General features: G+C 36.9%; 1 protein-coding gene across 1 annotated transcript; it reads right to left on the bottom strand.

The window, feature by feature from the left end:
* Positions 1-9,822: 9,822 nt before the first annotated feature.
* LOC149239122 (GDSL esterase/lipase At1g74460-like) lies at positions 9,823-11,588 on the bottom strand. Its single transcript, XM_089367072.1, has 5 exons — positions 11,270-11,588; positions 11,028-11,158; positions 10,700-10,939; positions 10,363-10,612; positions 9,823-10,254 (listed from the first exon to the last, which is right to left on the bottom strand). Exons 1-5 carry the CDS (start codon positions 11,532-11,534, stop codon positions 10,004-10,006), a joined length of 1,137 nt encoding a protein of 378 aa, XP_089223198.1. The 5' UTR covers positions 11,535-11,588; the 3' UTR covers positions 9,823-10,003.
* Positions 11,589-15,536: the final 3,948 nt, after the last annotated feature.

Below are 15,536 nucleotides of genomic sequence, written 5' to 3'. Positions count from 1 at the left end.
GTTGGTAAATGCCTAGAAACACTTTTTTTGTAAATAGGTTGTGTTACAATACCATAGCTTATCAATAACACATGTCCAAAAAACCATAATTTACTTAATATGATATTTTTTATATGACATTTTTTTAATTAATCCATTTAATTTAAAAAGAAAAACATAACAAAAATAAATCTCAATATAACTTATATATATTATTTAAAATATTATATAAAAAATTCTTATCCTCTATTTAATAATTAAATAAAAATTAAAAAAATCTTATTCCAAAACAAATACACCTATAAAGCTTGAAGGTTTATGGAAGGGTTCGGAAGATGGACGCGGGACATGCGAATGGTGGTGACATCGCAGGCTGCCTTGGACGCAGCAGCCGAATGGCGACGTCGGGCATCGAGCCACCCCTGAATGCTCTGCAACGCAACCGCGACTATGCCCGGAGGGAGGCCATGAGCAACAGGAACTCGAAGCTCCCTAAGCCTATCAATACCCTTGTGGGTGAGCGTCTGAGCCTCCACAACCGCATCCAAACCCTATGTAGGGCCGGAAAGCTCGAGGATGCCACGCTCGGCGTCAAGCATAGTCTTTGCTTCAGATCTGACAAAGACCAGCCAGATCCGGGTACCCAGAAGGCAGAACAACCCACGCTCTGGCCAGATCCAGAGATCTGTACACATCCTGGCCAAGATCTTGCAGGTCTGCTCCCCCGGATGGGAAATGGCCATGGCAGATCTGCTCTAGGAAGCTCAAAGCCCTCACTTGACTCCTTTCAGATCCAAATCTCTCAGCCTACAGGCAGAACCATCATGCAATGGGTTAGCCCTTCAGATCTGGTGCAGGATCTCAAACTGATTCTAGAGCGCAGAATGGGGATCCCTTCAAGCTTTCAGCATCTCCTCTTTCAAGGTAAACAACTTGAAGACCCTTTTCCCCTCTCTGCTTATAGCATTTCCAGGAACAGCTCTGTGGTGGTAACCCTCCATTTGAGAGGAGGTGCAGTGGGACAGTCATCCTCTTCTCGGCCTTTCTCATACAAGGATGTTGTTCACTCTGAGATCCCCAAACTCTCGGAAGTCCTTAAATCTAAGGCCTTCTTGGTTGACAAGATTGAAGATGTACCCTCTATTGAACTCATTCATGAAGATCTGGCTTCCCATCTTCAAGAATTTGCAGAAAGAGCCATCATTTGCAGATTCAACAGATTATGGCCGCGATCTCAGGAGCTCTATGCATGGATCCATGCAAACTGGACACATCATTGTAAGATCTTTTTTTGTTCGAAAGGTTATTTCATTGTTTTATTTGACAACAGTAAGCACTACAAAAAGGCCTTAGTAGAAGGCCCTTGGTTCATGGGAACTGCAGGACTATTCCTGACTCCTTGGTTCCCAGATTTTGATCTAGCTACTGCAGTCATTACTAAGACACCTGTATGGATCCGGCTTCCAAACTTACCTACCCACCTATGGAGTACTCGTGTTTTCAGAGCCATAGGAGACACCTTGGGCAACTTCATTCATGGCGATTTATGGCGGGAAGCCAAAGGTCTCTACTCATTTGCAAGAATATGTGTGGAATTAGATCTGAGCAAAGGACTTCCAGAACAAATCAATCTCAATATTAACGACTTCGTCTGGACCCAGACACTGGATTACAAGAATACTGCTTTTCGGTGCCGCCATTGCCACCAATATGGGCATTTGCAGAATACATGCCCATCTCGCCCAGCAAAAAAGAACAAGGCCAACGTCTCCAAGCCCAAGGCTAAACGATGGGCTCCTTGTTCTCCTCCTCCTGTCGTGAATTCTGATTCCTCCAGCTCTGAAGATGAAGATAGTGATGAAGAATTGAATCAGCCGCCTCATTTCGTGGCCCCTCCCGCAGATGGTCTGGCACCTTCCACTGACTCAGCCATTGCTCAGAAACGTGTCCACTTGTCCTCCTCCTCTGATTCAGAAAAGGAGGGCTCTCTGGTGGAGGACCCCAATCTTCAAGTTGTTATTTCTCATCCACCCCAAAATGGTTGGGTTGAAGTCAAAAAAAGGAAAGGGAAAAAGCTTCGTGTTGATTCCTCTACCCTTTCAGGGAAAGAATCACTGCTTCTTTAGGTTACCAGTGACTTGTTGTAGCTCCTTGCTTGCTTAATTCCTTCTCCGGAACCGAGGTTGATAGTCTTATCATTTCCGGTTGCCGGTTTTCTGCCTCTCTGGAAGGTATCCTCTTGTACAATATTTTTGCTTAATAGAATTAGTCTTAATCGAGAAAAAAAAAAAACAAATACACCTATAAATATAAATAAAATGATTCATTATTGTTATTTTTTAAAATATAAACTATAAATAAAATAAAGAGACCTTAGAGCTATTTTCATGTCGTTCGCAAGATTGCAAATTACACAGAGTTATTAATGTTGTAATTTCAATCATCATGAGGAGAGGTTGCATAGGTTTGAACTAAGAATTCATACTATTTGGATTCCAAACTCTGTCACATGGGATTAAGAAAGTGAACATGTATAAAGATAAATAAAATAAAAATAATAGTAGTGAGTGTTTATATTGAAATAATAAATTTATTAAAAAACTATATTTCATAATTTTATTATATAAAAATAAGGAGTAATTTAGGTAATTTTTAAGTTTATAAAATATAATTCAAAAGTAATTTTGGCATGTTGGAGTGTAGAATTTGAATTGGGTTATTAGACAATGCTTTTTCAAAAGAAGTAGTTTTTTTATTAGATTTATTTGTTTTATAATACGTGTAGATGAAGAGGAATAGACTCTTTCCTCTAGTCATGAATTACAGTGATCAAGTCAGTTCTTTTACAGCTGCATGTCCTAATGATTATTGGTTATGGCACTTTTGGTTTGGACACTTGCACTTTTCTGGTTTAATATCGTTGCAGTAGAAACATATGGTCAGAGGATTACTTCCCATTAAAGAACCTCTTAGTACTTGTGAGTGTTGCATCTTAGGAAAGCTACACTGTGAAAGTTTTCCAAAGGGTGTTGCATACAGAGAAAAGAAACTTTTGGAGCTAGTGCATACATACTTGTGCAGACCTATGAGGACACAACTGATTGGTAGAAGTTGTTACTTCCTCACTTTCATTAATGACTATAGCACAAAGACTTGGGTTTACTTCTTCAAGCATAATTATGAAACTTTTGTAAAGTTCAAGGAATTCAAAGCCTTAGATCAAAAGCAAAGTGATCGACAAATCAAGGTATTGAGGTCAGATTGTGGTGGAGAATATGATTCAAAGGCATTCCATGATTACTGCAAAAAACATGGAATTAGAAGATAGTTTACAACTAGGTACACACTGCAACAAAATGGTTTAGCAGAGAGAAAGAACATGGTCACAATTATGAACATGAGAAGAAGCATGTTTAAAGGAACAAACTTGTCCAATGAGTATTGGGAAGAAGTAGTTGGATATGCTATTTATGTGATCAACAGATCCCCTACAAAGAGTGTGATGAGTAGAGTACCAGAACAAGCATGGTCAGGTATGTCTTGTAGCATATTTCATCTCAGGGGATTTGGACGTGTATCTTATGCACATTCGACTAAGAAGCGAAGAGGCAAATTGGATGATAAAAGTGAAAAATTCATATTTACTGGTTATAGTGAGCAATAAAAATCTTATAAATTGTATAGTCATGTCATCAAGACTACCATAATTAGCAGAGATGTTGTGTTCCAAGAACAAGAGTCATGGAATGGAATTGTAAAAAAAATAGTTGATGCACAAGTGTCACTGATGGAAGAAGATGATGTAGCAGAAAATGAGTAGCAGGGATCAAAAGAGTGGACACCAAACAGAGTCATGCCAGCAAGGACTCCAACATTTTATGAACAACATGGATCTTCATGTAGATCAATAGATTGAGATCCTCCCAACAATCATTCAGGTGATGAATCAAACAATGGTAAGAGAAAGATGAGAGGTCTGAAAGATATTTATGATGATTTGGATGTTAGTTCAAATGTTTTATTGTTGTCATTCCAACCTTCTTCATTTGAAGAAGCAATCAAAGATGAAAATTGGGTGCAAGCCATGGATGAAGAAATTGAAACAATTGAAAAGAATGATACATGGGATTTGGTTGATTTTCCAAAGGAAAAAAATCTCATTGGTGTGAAGTGGGTGTATAAGACAAAGTTGAATGAGAAAGGTGAAATTGACAGATTTAAAGCACGACTTGTAGCAAAAGGTTTCTCGCAGCAACCAAGGATATATTTTGGAGAAATTTTTGCATCGGTAGCCAAATTGGATACTGTAAGAGCAGTTCTAGCTACAACAGCTCAGAACAAGTGGAAAGTATATCAAATGGATGTGAAATCAACCTTCTTGAATGGAATTCTAGAAGAATAAATTTATGTGCAACACCCTCCAGGATATGAATTTGAAGGTAAATATGATAAAGTTTACATGTCGAAGAAAGTGCTCTATGGACTCAAACAAGCGCCTAGAGCTTGGTATAGCAAAAATCAACAACTACATGATTAAGAATGGATTTTACTGAAGCAACATTGAGCCTAACTTGTACACAAAGGTAAATGAGCATGGACAAAGTTTGATTGTTTGCTTATATGTTGATGACATGATTTTTACAAGTGATTTTGAGTTAGTTGAATTTAAAGCAGTGATATTCAAAGAATTTGAGATGACAGATCTTAGTATCATGAAATATTTTATTGGCATAGAAATTGAGCAATCTGAGAAAGGAATTTGTATTTTTCCAAATAAATATCCTAGAAATTTGTTGAAAAGATTTAGGATGGGAAATTGCAAACCTGTCTCTACACCAGTTGCAACATGTACAAAGTTAAGCAAGGATGATGAAGGATTAGATGGCAACCCAACTCTATTCAAAAGAATGGTTGGCAGCCTCATGTATCTCATAGCTACAAGACCTTATATTATGCAAGGAGTAAGTTTGCTTTCTAGATTTATGGAGACTCCAAAAGGCACACATTGGAGTGAAGGAAAAATAATTCTGAGATACACAGCAAGAACTAGAGATTGTGGAATAATGTATGCAAGCATAGAAAAGAAGGATTTGATTGGATACATAGATAGTGATTTTGCATCTAGTTTAGATGACAGGACGATCACTTTTGGTAATGTGTTCCATCTCGGTTCAGGTGTGATAGCATGAACATCTAAGAAGAAGCCTATTCTGACACTTTCATCAGCAAAAGAAGAACATTTAGCAGCAACATCAGTAGCATGTGCAACAATATGGTTAAGAAGAGTATTTGATGGACTCAAGCAGAAACAACAAGGATCCACAACAATATATTGTGACAACACCTCAATGATTCCACTATCCAAGAATAATGTTTTCCACCAGAAGAGAAAACATATTGATACTAGATATCACTTTATTAGAGAACTTGTTATCAATGGAGAAGTTCACTTGAAGCCTTGTAAATTGAGTGATCAATTGCCTGATATATTTACTAAGCCATTAGTAAAATATGTGTTTGAGTTTCACAAAAGAAACTTGGGTGTTGTAAGCCTAGCTGAGACATAGACCAACAGGCATGTTTGAGTTTTCACGAGTCATGTCTTTGTTTAGCAGTTGTAATTAAGGGGGAGTGTTAAAATAAGCTAATTAATTTCGCATGGGGGAGTTGGCTAAATTTAGAAAGTCATTTAACTGAGTGTTGAGTGTGGAGTATTGAAGTGTTGAGTAAAATCGAGTTAAGTCATAGTCGAATTAAGTGTGTGGTTGCATGACAAGATATTTTAGGTGAGTCGCTACTCGAAAAGGTTTAAATACCCTTCACCAGGTTCATTGTAAGAGTCAAGTTTTGTGTGATCAATAGAAAAGTCACAACTCGTGTGTTTTGTGTGTGAATTTGTGTTTTGTCTATTGTGCCTTTCGAACAAATTGGTATCAGAGCAAATTTACAAAGAGTAAAGGAAAATGGATTAGCCGTAGTTTGTAAGTGAAAAGAGATATATTTTTTTCTCTTCGTTAATGCTATAACGCATCTTGTAGTTTATACACAAGGTGTTATAATGCATAAGAGTGCCAACTAGCACCACATTATAGGAAATCATCTTAACGCACTTTCATAGCATGCGGGTTCCGTGAAGTTTCAAATCGTTAAACACTAACGTTGTTCTCCCGATGGTGCATGGTATTAGTACTCATGCCATAATTAGGAGAGGCATGTTAATAGAGAAAACCACATACTTTTAAAAACTACGAAGTCAAGTTCACTTCGTTTATGTGTTGAAAGGTTTTTAAAACATTCAAAAGTTTGTTATGCTTTTTTAAAGTAGTCACGTAAGGTTTATATTAAAGTGGTTTTGTAAAGGATTGATTTTATAAAGGAGCTTCAAAATAAATAAATAAATAAATTTAATGTATTAAAATTGGTCTTTTGAAAGGATTTTTTGAAAAAGGTTTTTTTAATGTTTGTTTTTATAAAATAAAAATTTAGAGTTTTATTGAAAAGGGCTTTTTTGAAAAAGGAGCTTTGCAAAGTTTATAAAAGGAGAAATTTAGTTTTTTTTGAAGAGATATTTTTCAAGAAAATTGGATTTCTCAAATTTCTAGACCTAGTTCCCATCGTTTACAGGGAAGGATTATGATGTGTCGGCCATTAAGATGGCGACTAGGTTGCAGGTTCATGATGTTTGGGATTATGTCGAGTTTGGGTTTTTAGAACCTTAAACTGAAGAAGAAGAACAAGCTCTCACTAATGCATAGAGTGATCAATGGAAAAAAGACAAAAATAAGAATACACAAGTGTTGCAGCTTATCCAGTAGGGAGTGGACCGAGCAATGTTCCAAAAGATTATAATCACATTTTCAGAAAAATAAGCATGGGAAACTTTGGCGACGAATTATCAGGGTATCGCCAAAGTCCATATTGTTAAGTTGTAGAATACTAGGAGAGATTTTGAAAGTCTGCGTATGAAGGAGACAGAGGATATCGGTTCTTTCATGAATTGGGTCATAACTGTCATAAATCAGTTAAAATTTTATGGTGAAAAAATCAAAGCATACAATGGTTTAGAAGGTCCTCAGATTTTTGTCTACCAAATTTGATGTTGTGGTAGCAACCATAGAAGAAGCCAAGGATTTGACATCACTGACAGTTAATGAGATGATGGTATCATTTTTGTCACATGAGCCAAGGATACACAAAAATAAGGATTTCACTTTATAAACCACTTTCAACGGCCAAGTTTCTATTTCAAGAGCAGAGGTCAAGGCAGAAGTAGATCGAGGGTAGAGGAAGAAGCAGAAGACATAGTGGTTAGAGAGATAGCTAAGAAGAGCGTGAACATGAAAGTGGAAGAAACTCTAGAAGCTTCAACAATAATCAAAGAGTTGAAAAATCAAAGGTGAGATGTTATTATTGCAATAAAATTATTCACTATGCCCGTGATTGCAGGAAGAATATAGTTGATCAAGGGAACCAGAGAGCCAATGTCACTACAGAGAGTACTAACTCCATGTTCCTAGCTTGAAATACTATGCATGAACCTTCTAATAATGTGTGGCTATTAGATAGTGGTTACAGTGACCACATGACAGGAAAAAAAAATTTGGTTGCAAATTTGGATCAATATGTGAAGGCAAAGGTAAAATTGGGAAATGATAAGACTCTGGATGTAGACGGCAAAGGAGTGGTCAACATTCTAACCAAGTAGGAGGAGCTGAAGACAATCTTAGAGGTATATTATGTTCCTAGTCAATTGACGTAGAAAGGATACAAAGTTATCTTTCAAGGATAAGACTGTGTTATATATGACCAACCCCCAAGCAAACAACTGATATAAAAGGTGCAGATGACAAGGAACATACTCTTTCCTCTAGTCATGAATTACAGTGATCAGGTCAGTTATTTTACATTTGCATGTCGTAATGATTATTGGTTTTGACACTTTCGGTTTGGAAACATGCACTTTTCTGGTTTAATATTGTTGCAGTAGAAATAGATGGTCAAAGGATTACCTCCCATTAAAGGATCTGTGAGTACTTGTGAGTTTTACATCTTAGGAAAGTAGCATCGTGAAAGTTTTCCAAAGGGCGTTGCATATAGAGCAAGCAACTTCTTGAGCTAGTGCATAAGAACTTATGTGGACCTATGAGGACATAGTCGATTGATAGAAGTTGTTACTTCCTCACTTTCATTAATGACTATAGCAGAAAGACTTGGTTTTACTATTTGAAGCAAAAGTCTGAAACTTTTTCAAAGTTCAAGGAATTCAAAACCATAGGAGAGAACCAAAATGATTGACAGATAAAGATATTGGGGTCAGATCATAGTGGAGAATATGATTGAAAGGCATTCCATGATTACTGCAAACAACATGAAATCAGAAGACAATTTTCAACCAGGTACATACCGCAACAGAATGGTGTAGGAGAGAGAAAGATCAAGACAATTATGAACTGGCAAGAAGCATGTTGAAAGGCAAAAACTTGTCTAATGAGTATTGGGCAGAAGCGGCTGAATGTGTTATTTATGTGATCAATAGATCTCCTACAAAGAGTGTGATGAATAGAGTGTTGGTTAGGTATGTCTTGCAGCATATCTCATCTCAGAGTATTTGGATGTGTAGTTTATGCACATTCGACTAAGGAGGGAAGAGGAGAATTCGATGATAAAAGTGGAAAATGCATATTTACTAGGTATAGTGAGCAATCAAAATCTTATAAATTGTATAATTCCATCACCAAGACTACCATAATTAGAAGAGATGTTGTGTTCCAAGAACAAGAGTCATGGAATGGAACTGTAGACAAAACAGTTGATGCACAAGTGCCATTGATGGAAGAAGATGATGTAGCAGAAAATGAGCAGCAGGGATCAAAAGAGCAGACACCAAACAGAGTCACACCGACAAGGACTCCACGATTTTCTGAACAACATGGATCTTCAAGTAGATCAACAGATCGAGATTCTCCCAACAATCATTCATGTGATGAATCAAGCAATGGTAAGAGAAATATGAGAAGTCGGAAGGATATTTATGATCATTTGGATGTTAATTCAAATTTTACATTTTTGTTCTCTAGAGAATATGCTTAGTCTTAATGATCATTCCAATTCTAATATGTTCATATGTGAGGAAGTTAATATATAAAAAAAATTATTTAGCAAAATGGTTCATTTTACAATAAGATGTGTAATTTTTTTTTTTTTCTCTCAGATATTTGAGTGGTAAACTTTCCCTATATATGGTCATAAACCAATTTAAACATCACAATGAAAATTTAACCAAAAAAAATAGAATTCTATTATTTTTTCAAAAAGTCTCATAATTAGGGGAGGCCTTTTTAGAAAAGAAGATTGAAAACAAAAGCCGCTTTCTCCTTATACGTTGCAAATATTTTCAAAATTTGCGGTTCAGCGGTGAGTAGTGATTCAATGATTTTTTGTTTTATGTTTTTTTTTATAATCCACATTTGTTTCCACTTGAACTTTTTATCCAACGTATGATTTGTCCCAGGTTTCCATCGTCAATTTCTGGTTAATTGTAATGTGCTAGTGTTGCAATTTCTGGTTAATTGTAATGTGCTAGTGTTGCAGTGATCGCGTGCGGCCTTCATGGGTTTCTAACTACGTATTCGGTTGCTTGTCTTTTTAGTATAAGCTCATGTTAATGCATAGTGCATCATTTGGTGGGCTCAGGGTTCGAGAGATGGTATTGCAGCTATTGCAAAGTATACTTATTAATGGCAATTACTCTACAATCTGCATATTCGGAGTTTAAAATTGAGATAATCCAACTAATCCACCGTTACCGTTACTTCCATGCGGAAAATGTCACAAAATAATTTTAAATTTATAATTAGAAGTAGAAAGGTTGAATGCCACTCGCTATTGCTGCTGCAGAATTACAAACATAGAAGGCAGTTAGCTTTTCCGCTGGCATGGCTAGCTGATGCCAGTTTATATATATATGAATAAAACGGAGATGAAGCTACTCTGAAGAATGGAGAGGGAGACAAATGTACTAATTTCAAGATGATGGAGATGGAGATGGCGATGGAAGTGGAGATGGCGCAGGTGAATTAGTAGGATTCCCAGGATTAAGTTTAAGGGAAGAAATAAGACTCTGCGCGATGACTAAATTGGCAGCATCACTAGGATGGTATTCATCCCAAAACAAATATTTGGTTCTGTCTGGACACAGCTTTGCAGCAGCCACACAACTTAATGTGGGTCGATATCTTCCAAAACTGCAGCAAGGAGTATCGGCATTTTCGAACCCTGCAGACGTAAATTCTCGTTGATAAAAACCCAGATCACCAATTCAAAATAAACCTATGAAACGTACTGTAATTTGATGATAAAGTAATAAATGTATTGAATCCTTACCATAAGCTTGGGGATTTTCTATAAGGTGGGTGAAGAAAGTGTAACCATCGGCAAAGAGAAAGCGAGCTCCTGGCAATTTTGAATTTAGATCTGCTATGAGGCTTCCGGTGGCAGCATTAAACTTGACGGCATACTCGTTGAGATTCTGTTGGCAACTACCATCGGTTGTCAGTACCCGCTGCAGTGGAATGCAGCCCAGAGGTCCCAATCCTGTGAAGAGCAACCTGCGTACGCCTAGTTGATGTAGCGTCTGAGCCATTTTACATATAAAAGATTATTAACAATAGGTCCAGCCCTGATGATAATGGTCTCAAATTTAAGGTTCGGGAATACTCACCGTGAGTTGTTGGCGCAATGTAGAGATAAGATAGTCTAAGAAATCATCGGGAGCATATTGCCAGGAATCAGCCTCTACAGGCAGCAAATAGTTGTTGATGTAATCGTTGCTTCCGATAGACATTAAATAGATGGATTCATTAAAGAACTTCTCTGCTTTGTCATGCCCGATTTTTTTGGCAATGGTAATCTTAGTTCCTTGAAACATCTCTATTTGCCTCCACAGACACAGTCGTTGAATCTACGCAGCCATACAGTCAATAGGTGAGAAAATGAAATTAACCAAAGAAAGAAAACCAGAGGAGTAAGCATTGTTGAGTAGTTATTACAAAAAGATATCCTGTTTCGTTAAGAATGCCTCCGCCACCCGAAGCATAGTTGACACCTTGTTTCAACACGGTGTTGTCATCAGTGGATGGATCCAGGATCGGCGCCGGGATTGGCAAACCTGTTTTCTCAGCTGCAATATTAGAAACACCCAATCAAATCAATACCTCGAAAATGCCCAATATACAAATAAATATTCAAAAGGTGAAACAAGTTGAATTGTGAAAGGGGAAGTAAGAAATACCAACTATATCACAAATGGTTCGGCCATTGGTGTATCTTCCTGTGGGCAATCCGTTACCAAAGTCAATTCCATACCATGGATAATTGGACTTCGCGAGACTCCGCGACAGGTGATTGTTGTTTCCAACATCTGACAAAGAGTCCCCGAAAATAAAGGATACAGGCTTTATCTCTCTTTCTGCAGCCCCTGTCACAGCGTTTAACGCCATCACCATCGTGATTGCCATGAAACATGTACTCAGTGCCTCAATCACAAGCCTCTCCATTTTACCTTCAAGCACAAAATGCTCTGCTGCAATTGTTGCTTTGTTCGAACTAGGTCTCGCGCTCCCCGCTATTTATAGTGGAAGGTAATCATTTTAGTATTGCTATCCGATAGATAGAGTGAAGAGAAAATATGGCAAGTAATGGAAGAAAAGTGGAGGAAACGTTGGCATCAATAACCGTTACGGTAGAATTGGTGGATACACCCGATTGTTGAACAACGATTCCCCCAACTAACAACTCCGAAATTCTATCTCTATAATTAGTAGTTAGACGAGCTGTATGGGTTTCGTGGACTGTGGTTTTTTTGAAATGGCATGTTCATGGATACTAACGCTCCAGCTCTTTCCGTATCAGTCACCACTCATGCAATGAGGCCATGGATCTTAGAATATTCACAATTGCCATAATAGTTTAGGGTGAATGAGGTCACGAGTCAAGTTTTAAAAACAAATTTATTTTGGTGAAACAAAAATCTCCTGGTTGGCCAACGAATTAGATATTCGTCCGAAAAGTTTTGAAACATGAGAAATGGCCTATACATGGACATATTTCGATATTAAATTCAATAATTATTATTAAATTTATAACTTACGTAATTAATTCCCTAAGACCCTAATTTATAAATTGGTTTTTTCCATTGTCTTTGTTTGTCTATTTAATCAGTTATTTATGATATACTTACGTAATTAATTCCATAAGACCCTAATTTATAAATTGGTTTTTTCCATTGTGTTTGTTTGTTTATTTAATAAGTTATTTATGATATAATTCTTGAGAGACTCGATTATGCATATTTAATTAAGTTTAAATCCTTTTGTTTTTGTCTGTGAGAAAGAGGCGTATATATTTGATTTTTTAGATGTAAAATTGTAGTTTTTTAAGATGAGGCTCACTCAAATTGTCTGTTACTAAATTTCAGTTTATTTTTTACTTTTTATTTTTATTTTCATTTTCATTTTCATTTGTTTCAATTTTTCTTATTTCATCATTTTTTATTTATGATTATTATTTTACATAAACAAAATATGTATATACATTTGTTTTATAAATTCAAACAAGATTTATTAACAATGTACCTTTCATAGTTTTTTATTGATTTTAATTTAAATAGGAACAAAAAAATTGCAGATATAATGATCTGAAAATGCAAGTACTTGAAATTGTGTGCAACGTATCCATCTCCATTAAATTAAATGTGCAAATTGTACTCCATGTCTTGTTGATTAAACAAACTGTTTTTTACATTTGTTTATGAGTTTTTGTGTGTAGGAAAGCTAATATAATTTGTTGTTTACATATTAAATCAGAAATGTTTAGCAATATAACTTCAGCATAACATGACACAGATGTTTGATGAGCAGTTCACCCCTCCTAGGCTACGACTGCTGGATCAAGCCTCCCAAAATGAGCTTCTCCTCTTGTATTAAAACTGCTTTAAATGCTAATGCAAGTATAAAGGTGCCTCAATAGGCAAATCTGAATGCAAATACAGATTCAAAAGACATGAAAAAGCTAAAAATGCCTTTCCAAAATCAGTAAACAGTGAAAAGTTACCCAATACAGTGCCTTCTTCAATAGGCCCTAGTGGCTCTTGGAACTTCTCTAAAAACTTTTTAGGCTGTAGAATTCCTCAAATGGTTTTGAAACCTTTTCCATTAGATTCAGAAGATCGAAAACAACAAAATATGGCTTTTGTTTCACCTCAAACAAGTGAACACAGCCCAACACCGCTGCAACATTGAAATGGCCCTAGCGGCCCTCCAAGCTTCCTTGAAGCTAAACAGTGAAAAGAAAGCCTGAACAGGAAAAATAAACTGTGTAAATGAAATCAGAGCACAATAAACAATCACAATAGACTTTTGTTTCACCTCCAATGGATGAACACAACCCAATGCAACTCCAACACTGTCTAGGCCCTAGTGCTTCCCCAAACTTTTTCACTAAAAAGTACCTGAAGATCACGTCTGTTGGCTCTGAAACCTTTGCCAATGCCTCCAGAATGCTCTGAATACCCAAAATAAAATAAAATAAAGATTCGTCCAAAATGGCCTCTCCTAGAGAAATTTATGGCTCATTCAATTTTTCTCGAGTTTTCCCCTGAAAATCTCCACTAAAACTGGCTAACTGCTAGTTAACTCGACTAAATATGGCCTTACCACCAAATTTGGCATTGACTACTAGTTAAACGGTCAATTTGACCGTAACTGCCCAAATCCACTTTGCATTCTAGGTGCCACGTGTCAGCACCCGATTGGGCCACTCAAACAACATATTCCCCGCATATTCTGGGGAATATTCCAAGGAATAATTTTTTTTTTTTAATTCAAATTTTGCAAGTTATTGGGCATTTTCAGATTGCGATAACTTCTCCATATGGTGACAGTTTTTCAAACCGTTCACAGTGCCGGAATCAGGGAGAGGAGATCTATCTGGTCGTTTAGGTTGTAGCCCATTCTGAGCACTTTCAATTTTGAGCTTTTTCAACACTTAGACTTGAGCTCCTGATGATACCTCCCAAATGAGAAGCTTTTGGACCCTAAAAGCTCACTGAAATACTGAAACAGAACTGTACAACAAATGAGAATAACATCATCCTCTTCTATTTAGCCAAATGAGCATAACTGATACCAAAATATCCTGACTTGCCAACTGTCGTTATGGAAATTTTTTACTGAACGAGCCATGTACTTGTTGAATCCTGACCAAGTTTTGTCATCATACAGATCTACAATTTTCAGAAACTAGCAATGACACTTGCTGATGTATGAGCTGAATGCTTTCAATGCTCATGCAAGCTTTGTCAATGTCACTACACCCATCAATGGCGATTTCTTCTCTAGAATGAAAACTGAAGGTGACTTAGGAAAATACCCACAAAAAACTTCAAAAAATGAAGTATCTGTAGAAGAGTGCTTGGCCTGGCTGTAAGCATGCTGAAAGTAATGCAAATGCTCATCCCAAAGCTTGGGATGCTTGCTGCAAAAACCTCTCAAAAGAAGTATAATGGTTCTGTTCACGAACAATAGAAGTAGGCAAACCATAATGAACCCAACAGAGACCCTTGCTGAAATTTGTGCCCTCTTTGCTTGCATGCTTTTCCAGCTCATGGAATCTTGCACCGCTTTGCACCTACACTTCATTCTCTGCACCAATCGACACCAAAGGTACCTTGTGCAACATGTAACATCAACAAGAAGTTGACCTGAAATGTGTTATACAATTGACACAACTGTCAATGTAAAAGGTATGCACTCAATTGACACAAGTCGATAACCATGTGCGACGTAATCGACACAAATCGACAAACATGTGCACCATAATCGACACAAATCGACAAACATGTGCGACACAATCGACACAAGTTGATAAACAACGAGATGCATCTTTACAAACACATTTGTATGTATCATGTACAATGAACTATATAGAGTTCGGTAGTTACACATACAACCCCTATGTACATGTGCAACTTCAACTCTTCTTTTCAAATACCAACAAGTACGTCATCCAAAAAAAAACATGTGGATGGCAAAGAGCTGAACTAAAAAGACATTGCTGCAATATAAGTGAGTATCATACTCATCTTTTAAACCTCCATGGCGAAATTTTGCAACAACAAAGAAAATTCAGTTGAAGGAATTTTCTAACTAAAACTGCTTTCACATGCAATCTTGCATCAACTTTTCAACTGAAATACATGGTTAGTATGCATGTACAAAATGAGTATGAAAATCAAACCCCATGGCATCTTTTGTTGCAGCAGCAGTTCTTCATGTGCATCTTTCACATCAATAATGGAATCCATAGATCCACTTGCGTCAACCTTTTTGTCCTCAAGCTGCATGTGCTTTGGAAGACTTGTTGGATGCAAGGTCCAACAATGAGAGACATCATGTCCCTTATTTTCGCAAAATGTGAAACTCTTAAGCACTTTCTGAGAAAGTTCTCTTTGCCTCTTCTCATTCCTGTGGGCTTTCTTTTTCAACCAACATCTTGAAGAA

Source organism: Pinus tabuliformis, chromosome 8 (genome assembly GCF_031772625.1).
Source record: "Pinus tabuliformis cultivar Carrire ecotype Pingquan chromosome 8, CPIR1, whole genome shotgun sequence".
NCBI lineage: Eukaryota > Viridiplantae > Streptophyta > Pinopsida > Pinales > Pinaceae > Pinus > Pinus tabuliformis.
Note: the sequence above shows the minus strand (reverse complement) of the source record. Positions and strands in the feature narration are given on the sequence as shown.

What these genes read in the sequence shown, in the direction of transcription:
- LOC149239122 (XM_089367072.1), bottom strand. Translation starts at nt 11,534, where the DNA reads ATGGAGAGGCTTGTGATTGAGGCACTGAGTACATGTTTCATGGCAATC. An exon ending in ACGAAACAGGATATCTTTTT is followed by an intron (nt 10,940 to 11,027) that starts GTAATAACTACT and finishes ATGGCTGCGTAG; the next exon opens with ATTCAACGACTGTGTCTGTG. An exon ending in CATTGCGCCAACAACTCACG is followed by an intron (nt 10,613 to 10,699) that starts GTGAGTATTCCC and finishes AAAATGGCTCAG; the next exon opens with ACGCTACATCAACTAGGCGT.